We start from the raw sequence: 12,484 nt of genomic DNA on the forward strand, positions 1-12,484 counted from the left end.
TGTCCAGGGAGTGCTCTTCATAAGTTATAGAAGAGTACTTCGTTTCATGACGAGCTGAAGTAACACCACTAAATTCTTATTTAGTTACTCGGCTTATATTCTACAGCAAGATTTACGACTTCTACAATAATGTGGATGAAGAGTATTACTTCTAACACTGAGATGGTGTATTTATCAGACATGAGAAGTAGCATCATCATTAACAGTCACAACATTCAACTAATTACCGTATAAGACGTACAGACGAGTTGCTAAGTAAATACACAGTCAGACAAAATGGTGCACGCCTGCACACACAAATAAATATTGAAAGACAGGTAATTCAGATGGAGTGTTCTATGTTTCGATAAAGTTTTGGCTCAATGGTTAAAGTAACGGATTAACGGACTATAAATCTGTTGTTCATAACCTGTCCCCCTTCCAAAAAAAAAAATCCCATACCCGTACGTTCGGACTGTAGATACGTTATAAGAATGACAGCCAAATCTCACTATTTAATTAAAATAGCCCAAGAGTTGGCGGTGAGTGATATTGACTTTTCGCATTTTTTTTTTTGTAATATATCAATTCAAGGATTAGGCCTGGTCAACGTAGACAACCATCGAGAAGGTTTTTATGAAATTCAAAAAAACGAATCTGTATTGAGTTTGCAGCCTACCAGTGGCAGAGCGGTGTGTCTGTGGAATAACAACGCTAGAACCCAGGTTTCAATACTCGTAGTAGGCAGAGCACAGATAGCCCATTGCGTAGATTTGCACTTAATTACAAATAAAGAAACAATTTAAATTCGCAGGCTCTATAAGACTTAACAACTTACGTTTAGTCTTCAGTGTGTTAGAAATCTTGGGTATGTTTCTTTATCTGTCGATATGTATTGAACACAAGACGAAGATTTGTCTATTACAACCATTTAACATGTTTTTAATTATCTAGTTGGAAACACTCAGATTTATCAGAAGTGTGGTTTTTATATGGATTGAGTAAAGAATGATAACAGAAAATTTTAATTTCCTCAGCTTCACACATATGATACATAAAGACTACGATGTGGAAAATGCATGTAAGTGTTTTGAGTAATTGCCACTTAAGAATACTTTTAAGAATGTCTGTCAATTTATTAATTGCGCAAAGTCATATTTAAGGTCCTCAAATCCTAAAGAGACCAATTACAGAAATATACATGCTAACACAAATACACATACACACACATATAAACACACGTTATATATATATTAACTTACATGGATTTCTTGTTTTCTCTTATGGGGAGCATTTATGTTATAGGTCTGTGCGAGATAAACTAGAATTGTTTTATACATGTTTTTTGTTATATATAGATATTTTGGATAAGAATATTATTTTACATTTCTTTAATTGATATTTATATTCTGGATAATAATACACCTTTCAGGATCATGATTTACGAAGGATGAAATTACGCAGACAAAGTAACTGCATTCCATAAACTTTGTGTATAACAAGAAACCAAAAATATGACAAACTGTAGAATTTTAAAAACTGTGAGCCCAATCAGAAATTACCGTAAAGTGTAGGTATTAAAGTTACACACACATTAATATCTGATGTTTTATGAAGAGTACAATATATCTGTCTGTTTTTATATCTATCTAACTATATGTTCACTTGCACGTTTCCTGAGGTGGTTATGTAAAGACGATTGATAATCTAACATTTCTTTTTTCTCTCCACAGATTATCTTAATTTGGTTGTAATAGTTATCTTCAGCAAAGAAAGCCGTAAGTATCACAGAAATGTCATATTAACGATCTCTTTTTATCTAAATGCAGAATTGGCTATGAAACTAAAGACGAACTTAATTGTAACAACAGTTTCCCTGAAATTAAACTAACTAATATTATGTATTTATAAACGGCTGGTATGGATAGAGAAAGCACTAGTAGAGGAGCGAACAACGTTTCGACCTTTTTCGGTCATCGTCAGGTTCAGAAAGAAAGAAAAAGTCACTGACCGGTAGTTTGAAGGCGATTGTGTAATTGAGTGTAGGAATGTAGAGGGCGTGCTTAGATGTTTGTTTATATTTATTAATATAGGTATAAAGGTGTTCGTTTGTATTGCTTATTTTGGGCTTGAGTTGTTGTGAAAAAAGGCTTCTTTAATTTTGCGTTCCTTTATGTTTGTTTCTTTATTTAGTATTTGGATGTTTTCTATGGTTATGCTGTGTTTGATTTACAGTGTTTGAAAACGTGTGAAGATGACTTTTTGTGTTCTTTGAATCTGGTTTCCATTTTTCTACTTGTTTCTCCAATATAGAAGTCGTGGCAGTTATCACATTGTATTTTATAAATAATGTTGGTGTTGTGTTTGTCAGTGTAGTTTTTACATAGTATAGATCTAAGTTTTGTGCTTGGTTTTTGAATAAATTTGGTATTAACTGGAATGTCATATTTTGTTGCTAGTTTTTGCTAAATGGTGGTTATTTTTCTGCTGATGTCGGGAATATATGGTATGCAGCAGTATATGGTTTCGTGATTTTTTAAATCGTGGGATATATTTACTTTTGTTAGTTGATTTTGCTTTCTGTCTAGGTGTGTGCCAATACAAAGAAACACCTTTATACCTATATTAATAAATATATCCAATAGTTAAGCACGCCCTCTACATTCTTACACTCAATTACACACATCCTTCAAACATGTGGTCAGCTACCGGTCAGTAACCCTTTCTTTCTTTGTGAACCTAACGATGACAGAAAGCTCGAAACGTTGTTCGCTCCTCTACTAGTGCTTTTTCTATCCATATCAACCGTTTTTAAATATATAATTTTCTCTACAAGTGGGTTTTTTTGTCATCACGGATTATTTTATCTCTGCGATTGTGCGAGAAGTGTAACTCTTTGCGTTTTCTTTATGTATTTGTACTTATCCATGTAACCATAATGTCTGAACTAACATACCTTACACCACTATTAACAGTACACGCTCATACGATCGTAAAGAATGTGTGTGTTTTCTTATAGCAAAGCCACATTGGGCTATCTGGTGAGCCCACCGAGGGGAATCGAACCCCTGATTCTAGCGTTGCAAATCCGTAGACTTACCGCTGTACTAGCGGGGGGCATAAACTAAGAAACTTAAACCAAAAAATTATCAACAGAAGAAATTACATCTATTTCATTCAACAATGTAGAAAAAACAAAACCTCTAACTTTGTAATGGTGAAACGATCAAAAAATTTTAATCAGTGCACAAACATTATCCAAAATATACTTTAAAAACTAAAATCCATGTTGAACACGAAATACAAAGAGCTACATGACTTATAGAAACAAAAATTGAACCTAGACCATCAACTGGCATGCTGCATTAAACCAAAGATTTACGGACTTATACAACGAAACATAAACCAAATCAACACTAGGAACCTCAGGGACAAAAAGATCTGCCACAACAAAAAACTAGAGAAACTAAGATGCAAACAACAGAAAAGACATCACAACAAACCGTTGACTAACCTCATAATTAATAGATCTGACCGACAATTAAACACAGACGAGATACATCTATTTAGCAAACGACTCAACTTTGCAATAGCACCTAGGTACATCCCAACCTTAGAAATTAAAGAATGTATAGAAGATCTAGCCAGGAGACTTGTGATACTTTCTACAGAAAACAAAAACAAGAACAAAAGAACCAACAGAAAGAAGACAACTCGACAATTCTATTGATATCCAACAGCCAAACTTCCCAGGAAAAATTAGAAATTTATATTTTCCAGAAACACCTAAAACAACATTTTAAACGATTTTTTCAAAGAATTTTCTCACAAAACCATCAACATACTTTCACAAAACAGAAAACTAAAAAAAAAAATAATATTGCAAAAAGAGACATTAATTCCATTAAAAACCTAAACAAGAAAAGAAGTTAAAATTCTAAAAGCAGTTAAAGGAAACGCTGTAGTCACGATGAACACGAATGAATACATCCAAAAAATGAAAAACATTCTATCAGACACAAACAAATTTAAACCAATACACAAAAATCCAACAAAGATACACGAAACGCAACTAAACAAAATACTACTAAAAATGAAAAAAAACAACACAATTTCACAAACACTTTATTCCTACCTACGCAAGACCGACTCACGCACACCACAAATATACGGCATACCCAAACCTCACAAATCAGATTGTCCATTACGAACAATAATGTCCACATATGAGTCGCTTAAGTACAATCTTGGTAAATACATAGCATGGGAATTCTCCAAATAGGTAACATCAGCCAGCTCATTCATCAAAGACTCCTTTAATTTCAAATCTAACTTTAATCAACTTAGTCATAAAGCCTTAATGGCCAGTTTCGATGTTATATCTCTCTTTATAGAAATTCCAACAACTGAAGCCTGCAAGATAGCCTTAGAACTCTATATCCGAGACCCTAATCCATCTACAGATATTCTCAGCAACCAATTAGCAACCCTCGTAGAATTTACCACGATGAAGACAAACTTCATGTTCAACAGCCACAATTATACACAAACAAATGGCCTAAACATGGGCAACCCAGTATCAACAGTTTTAGCCAATATTTTTATGACACAAGTTGAAATACAAGCAATTAACACAGCATTACATCCACCACTATACTGGTACAGATATGTAGATGACACGGTTGCGGGATTCGCATCTACAGAACACATACTTAATTTTTTCAATCACATTAACTCTACACATTCCAACATTAACTTCATATATGAACAAGAAGAAAGCAATCAATTATCATTTCTTAACCTCAAAATTACAAGAACCGATACACAATTTAAAATAGGAATCCACCGAAAAATCACCCACACTGGACTATACATTCCTTAAGACTCGGCACATGAAACAAAACAAAAACTCAACATACTAAGAAACCAAATAAACACATCCATAAAACTATGCTCACCAGATAAAATTAACGATGAATTGGACAAAATAAAACAATACTTCATCAACATCAATAAGTTTCCTCCACAAACCGTAGAAAACATTATACGTACACAACTAGGCAGAAAGCAAAATCAACCAACATAAGTAAATATATCCCACGAATTAGAAAATCACGAAACCATATACTGCTGCATACCATATATTCCCGACATCAGCAGAAAAATAACCAATATTTGGCAAAAACTTACAACAAAATATGACATTCCAGTTAATACCAAATTTATTCAAAAACCAGGCAAAAAGGTAAGGTCCATACTATGTAAAAACTACACTGACAAACACAACACCAACGTTATTTATAAAATACAATGTGATAACTGTCACGACATTTATATTGGAGAAACAAGTAGAAAAATGGAAACCAGATTCAAAGAACACAAAACGTCATCTTCACACGTTTTCGAACACTGCAAATCAAATAAACACAACATAACCATAGAAAACACCCAAATACTAAATAAAGAAACAAACATAAAGAAACGCAAAATTAAAACAGCCTTATTTATACAACAACTCAAGCCCAAAATAAACCAATACAAACGAACACCTTTATACCTATATTAATAAATATAAACAAACATCTAAGCACGCCCTCTACATTCCTACACTCAATTACACAACCGCCTTCAAACATGTGGTCAGCTACCGGTCAGTGACCCTTTCTTTCTTTCTGAACCTGACAACGACCGAAGAAGGTCGAAACGTTGTTCACTCCTCTACTAGTGTTTTCTCTATCCATACCAGCCGTTTATAAATATATAATTTTCTCTACAAGAGTTTCGTCATCACGAAACTCACTAACAATTTGAAGAAAGATCTCGATACTTGGGTAACCTCTGTACTATTTTGCACGTAGGCCTGGCATGGCCAAGCGCGTACGGCGTGCGACTCGTAATCCGAGGGTCGCGGGTTCGTGCCCGCGTCGCGCTAAACATGCTCGCCCTCCCAGCCATGGGGGCGTAAAATGTGACGGTCAATCCCACTATTCGTTGGTAAAAGAGTAGCCCAAGAGTTGGCGGTGGGTGGTGATGACTAGCTGCCTTCCCTCTAGTCTTACACTGCTAAATTAGGGACGGCTAGCACAGATAGCCCTCGAGTAGCTTTGTGCGAAATTCCAAAAAACAAAAAAAAAACAAATTTTGCACGTTAACAAAATGTGGAGTCATTTCTGTCTTGCTAACCTGAAAACAATAAATTACATATATATTTTTTCAAACCTTTGATACTCTAAACTAGCAGGCATGCATTCTTCCTCTTATCTACGAATAGATTAGATATTCTAGTAGTACTTCGTTATTTCAGAATTATTTAGTCAAGAATATAAAACAGTTTATGGTTTATTTGTTTTGATAACTAATGTGCACATATCAGTGTGAGAACTATTAATACTGGTTTGATATGTCATAAATTTTATAATTGAACTGCAACAATTATACTGTTATTGTAAGCCAAGCAATATAGACTATGAACTCAGAAAAATAAACTGTATCAGTTAATCAAATTTCAGTTACTATGCTAATGTAGTGTCTAAGTAACGAAACTCTAATAATTACCTCAGGTCTAGTAAATAAACTAGGACTGTTTCGTCTTGACTTTGCTTACTTTTTATAAGCATTACTTTACTGCATGTTCCAGTTTTTACAATACAGAATAATAATTTTTTACCATAAACGCGACGTTTTGAACACTGGTACGACCATTTTCAAGTACACAACTTTTAACAGTAAAGAAGGTTTTAGTATATTTGATCGCATTTGATATACACATTTAGTATATCTGATCGCATCAGTGGTTGAAATGTCATACCTGTTCTAAAAATATTCTTATTGTAAAAAACTGTAACTCGTAATAAAATAAATCTACTATTTTGTATTTTATATACACAGTACACATCATTGTTGTTTATAGTTTAAGCACAAAGCTATACAATGTGCCCTAACCACCAAGGTATCGAAACCCGGTTTCTAACGTTGCGAGTCTACATACATACTACTATGCCACTAGAGAAGTCAGGCAACACTTGGTTTGTTTAGAATTTCGCACAAAGCGACACGAGAGATATCTGCGCTAGCCGCCACTAATTTAAGAACATAAGAGTAGAGAGAAGTCATCACCATCCATCGCCAACTTTTGGGCTACTCTTTTACCAACGAATAGTGGGATTGACTGTTAAATTATAACGCAACTACGGCTGAAAGGGCGAACATGTTAAGTGTGACAGGGATTCGAACTCAAAACTTTCTGATTACGAGTCCAGCGACCAAACCACGTGGCCATGCCGGGTCCGTGCACGTCAGTGTTAACCACTTGTAAAATGCACTGAAACTCGTTAGGTGACTAAAAGGATATGTAACTATTCTTTCTGAAAAGAAACATTCACACTGTGAGATGAAACCTGGTCATGGGGGACTACGCTAATCAAGAGTGAACTACAACAATTACCTACTATTATGTAAAAGATATATCATGCATGAACTCAGAAGGAACTGAAATGCAATTACCGACTCTGGTAAATTAATGTCTGACGGATGTGTTTTACCAAACGCTTTCGTTTTTAGGCACGCCGATAACAGCACATAATGGCTAAATATGTCGAATATTCAAAATATTATTGTACTTTAACGATCATTCAAGGTCAAATACGAACTAATGCATTCAGTCACCAGTTTAATTATTTATATTTTTATATTAACAAGTTTATAAAGATTACACTATACGTTACTCCTTTCATCAAATGTATCACTCACGCTCCAGACATCTGATTAATTTTAATGAATTACAACCGTTTAATAATAGTATTCACTCTCTTTGGCAAAGTAAAAATCATGCCGTTGATTTAGTAAACGTCACTTACATTTGCTAATTTCTTTAATGGAATATTTACTTGGATAATATAAATGCACCAATGGAATTTCTCGGTATTTAAATATATATTTCGATTAATATATAGAACGTCCATATAATATCTTTTTTAACCTTTCGGAGATAACATAACTAAAGTTCAACAATAATAAGTTGACTTACTATACTTATACGTCTCCATATTTCTTGATCAACCAGCACCACATTTGACACTGATATAGGATGACATAACAAAGGTCATGAGAAGGGTTAAAACCTCCCCATTTAATCTCGTATTGATGTAATTCTTTAAACAGTATGTCTTTACTTTTATTATTGGTACCTTTATGTATTTTTATTGCCCTTTAAATGTTAATTATGTTAAGAAAAATAAATAAGCACAAATTCCTATCCTTTGTTGCAAATGAGTTTTTATTTCCCATCCATCCTATCCCCCGCTAGTCCAGCGGTAAGTCTACGGATTTGAAAAGCTACAATCAGGGTTTTGATTTCTCCTCGGTGGGCTCAGCAAATAGCTCGTTGTGGTTTTGCTATAAGAAAACCCACATACACAACTCCCTTCCATCCATCCTACGGACAAATACTCCATCTCGTGTCTAATAACCTTGCTATTACTTGATGGAAAGTGCTGCCCTCTAATAGAAGTAACGTAAATTATAGTATTACGTTTCACCACCAATAAAACTTTTCTCTTTGCTTATAAATTGTTGTCTACTTACCTATTATTATATTAACATTATGTGTTTTCTTACTATAGTAACGTTGATTATACAAACTTCCAAGTGGATTTTCGATGACAAAAACTTCCTATATACAAATCGGTAAGTTTAAAATATAGTCAATATTTTCTTAACAAAAGCTTTAGAATTTTCATTTTAAACATATTTTCGATGAAAACGTTTTAAAAAATACAATACAAAAGGTCATACGAAGTGTAAGAGCTTAATTAAACACTAAAGATTGTTTTTATAACAATCTACATAAAATTTGTTTTTTCGTTAAAAGTTAAATTTAAAATGAATAATATAGAACAATTAATTCAACCTGACAGTTATAAGCTCTTTAAACGAAAATTCACGAGTTTTTGTTGATTCATTGTTACTCTCTATTAGTTTATACTACTATTAAAAAAATCAAGTATTCCAGTTTCCTTATCTTTTAGCTGAATGTATGTCACCGTGTATACGATTAAACATCTGAGTATGTTCATGTTTTTAAAAGCAATATAAAGAACGCACATTCAGATTTATGACACTAATGTCTCAAGTAAATGACACATAAACGTGCGTATTTGTATTGAATATCCACAACTGCCAGCAGGTAGCGCTATAATGTAGCTCAATTACTAGTGATACTTTAAAAATAACTCTTGAGCACAAAGCATAGACTGGGTAATAACTTTTTGTTCGAACTATCGCGCACCGACAGGTATAAGCAGAGAGGAAATACATTCTGGACTTAACAAAAGTTCAATACTTACGTTTGTGGTCAGCTGTGATGTCAGTGTGGCTACTTTTTCATTGGCTTGTTCTAATTCCCTTTTAAGCTTTCTAATCTCTTGAGACTGCTTGTCCTCAGCCTATCAAACCGAATCATTATATAATACATATATATATAATACATATAATATATATATATATAAAAATATAACTGTCGTTTAATGTTCTTAAGCCTACTTTTTCTTAGATCAGAGTTTGAATAAGAACACTTTGCTTGTAAATTTAAAGCACGCCCCTTACATATCAGAAATTACACATTAGTTACATTAAATATAACAGCTACCAGCATTAGTTTAAGAGTAAAGTATTAAATACTGGATTATGGACTTGGCTCAGTATGTAAACACGACCTAGTTTTCCAAAAACAACTACTTTTCAACTTGCACTTTCTTCAAGATAAAACGTCTAACAGCCAACTTATAAATCAAAATCGTAAAATGTTCTTCTCTGTCAAAACAATGACTAAAACAGCGTTAGTATTTTAATACTGCAATTATCATAAATATATTACGTCAATTTCACACGGGTTTTCTGTAATAATGCGTAACTACACAAACAACAATATACATACCACGAGAACAAATATAATGGTACAATATCACAAATGAAAATGAATACTTCACTTTTGATCTACATATTCTGCTCTTCCAAGTGTCCTAAAATTGAGTCACGGAACGAGTTATAATAATCTTTATTGCAATATGGTGTACTTCTGAGATATGCTTGAATAAGAACGGATGTTATTCTGCCAGATAAACTCTTAATAATACCTCGATAAGTGTATGGTGACATCTTGTTCCCTTGCTGTTTCAAAGACTCAGCCAGTTATTGCCAACTGGATGATTGAGGTATAACTTTTGGAACTGCCCTCTTCCACATGGTTTCGAAGGTATTTGATAGTGCTGTGATATGGACTCTTGACTAGCTATTTCAAGACTTTGATAACGTTATTCAGATACTAGACATAATTTTATGGCAAGGTAACCTATTGGCTATATCCTTAAAATATTTCACAATGTCTTATTGAATGTGCTCATTTTAGGAACTTTATCACATAACTCCCACTCCGAATGCCTAAAATACAGTTCACATGAAAAAGCTCCCACCACAATCTTTCTTAGTTAGTACAACACAATTAAGTCAGAATTGTTCATTTGTCTGCCTCCAAACCCACATTTTCCGATCATTTCGAAACGAGGTGAAAATTTACAAGATCGCGAATATCTCATTATTAACGTGCCTTATACGAGGTAAAAAGGTGTTCATGAAATGATGCATATTTTGTGTACGTCTACCTCAAACTTCCTTTATACAGAATTCTGCTGCACAGCTCTTACAGATGTTGCCAATTTAAATATATTATCATAGTTGATGCTGTAAGGTCGTTACCTTTTGCGTCAGACCAGGAATCAACTGATTAGGCACAAAGTCTTTCCTTCTGAAAATGAGGTCGTTTCTACTTACCGCAAATTCATTCTGCGTGAAATAATTAAATCTAGTGCATCCTTAGCCATAAAAATTTTAACATATCTGGACTTATACATTTTGCATATCTTTCAAAGATACCCTAGTATCTCCGGGCTGCAAATATATTATTGGTTATTATCCCTATACAATATTCTGCGGCAGCAGTTTAATAAAATATTTTTCAAAATTGTATAAAACTAAGAATAAAATATATCTGAATTTAAACTGTCTGATTTATACATTATATTACGTAAGCTCTAATGAACTTAAATGTTACTGTCAGAAGTCAAAACGAACAGATTGGTATTACGACAAATTTTATATTGTTGCTTAGTTTTTTAAAAAAATGGAAATCTAAAGAAAATAGTGATGAAAATGAAGTTTAAAATCAAACGTTATTAATCCTCTTACCGTTGAATAGATGGAAGAGGAAGAAATAACAGACAGAGATGAACAGTGCACTGAAATAGAAATAAAATAACCTGAGTAGTTTGATTGATACTGTGATCTTTATCAATTATGATAAATATCTTTATTCAGATAACCACTGTGAATAATTTTTCTTCAACACACATATAATACAACTTATACAATACATATTAGATTTTTACAGTGCTCAGGCTTTTCCCATTAAACCGTATTTGTACACCCTAATATTGCACGTAATTCATCATTTTACCTAAGTAAGTATAATATGCTAATAGGTAGGTAAACAACGATTTATATTTATTGATGGTGGAACATACTACACGTATCGACCTAAAGAAGACAGACCAGTATTTTATTGAGATCTGCCCTAACCACCTGTCGTAATCTGAGGATCGTGGGCTCGAATTCCCGTCGCACCAAAGCTGTGGGGCTTTATAATGGTACGATCAATCCCACTATTCGTTGGTAAAAGAGCAGCCCAAGAATTGGTAGTAGGTGGTGATGACTAGCTTCCTTCCCTCTGGTCTTGCACTGCTAAATTAGGGACGGCTAGTACAGATAGCCTTCATGTAGCTTTGCTCGAAATTCAAAAGCATACCAGTGCTTTGTCGAAACATGTAGTATGTTCCACCATCAGTAACATTTTTCCTTATTCTTAGAAACCGTTGTTTGCCTACCTGTAATCGATTATTCATTCTGTTTTCAGAAACTAATTATTGTGTAAACGTTTTAGGCTTAAGTACATAAACAAATACATAAAACAGTCTTCATTTTACTTTCGTCTTCTTTGTTGCAGACTTTCGATAACAATCCTCCCATGTAATGAGGCATGGATCCAGAATATCGAACACTTGGTGGAACTACCGAGGCACTTGATGTTAGAGGTAGAGGACTAACTGGAGAGAGGGGAAACAAGTAACGTGGCGCCCCCTATGATTATAAAGATTAGAAGATGGCGTTTTAAATCCTTTTACTGCTTCTAACTTTTAGAAAATTTACATCATGCATTCGAAACTATCAGTCTATAATAATACCTTAGTTTTCAATTAATTAAAAAAGTTTTAAGAATAAGCACATGAAAGTTTTAGTGATATTTCGATTATATTGAAATTCAATAAAAGTAATAACAGTTACATAAAAGGTAAATTTAATACCACTATATTTAGTGTCTATACATTATAGCGTACTACACGGAAGACTATTGAAGAATATATATAGAATGTTTCAATATGAAATTAAAATAGTT

General features: G+C 33.5%; 1 protein-coding gene and 1 long non-coding RNA gene across 5 annotated transcripts in view; one reads left to right on the top strand and one right to left on the bottom strand.

The window, feature by feature from the left end:
• LOC143226032 (uncharacterized) overlaps nt 1-12,484 on the bottom strand; it is a 339,996-nt gene that overhangs the window by 73,783 nt on the left and 253,729 nt on the right. For all 4 annotated transcript variants that reach the window (XM_076456428.1, XM_076456429.1, XM_076456431.1 and 1 more), the window contains 3 exons: nt 12,015-12,168; nt 11,221-11,270; nt 9,324-9,422 (listed from right to left, as the gene is read on the bottom strand). In XM_076456428.1, coding sequence (XP_076312543.1) covers nt 9,324-9,422; nt 11,221-11,270; nt 12,015-12,168 — 303 coding nt within the window. The remainder of the gene's footprint in view (nt 1-9,323; nt 9,423-11,220; nt 11,271-12,014; nt 12,169-12,484) is intronic.
• On the top strand, nt 1,711-12,169 carry LOC143226034 (uncharacterized). Its single transcript, XR_013014253.1, has 3 exons — nt 1,711-1,757; nt 8,601-8,664; nt 12,035-12,169. It is a non-coding gene; the product is annotated as an uncharacterized LOC143226034 (long non-coding RNA).

This window comes from Tachypleus tridentatus, chromosome 9 (genome assembly GCF_004210375.1).
Source record: "Tachypleus tridentatus isolate NWPU-2018 chromosome 9, ASM421037v1, whole genome shotgun sequence".
In the NCBI taxonomy this organism is placed as follows: domain Eukaryota; kingdom Metazoa; phylum Arthropoda; class Merostomata; order Xiphosura; family Limulidae; genus Tachypleus; species Tachypleus tridentatus.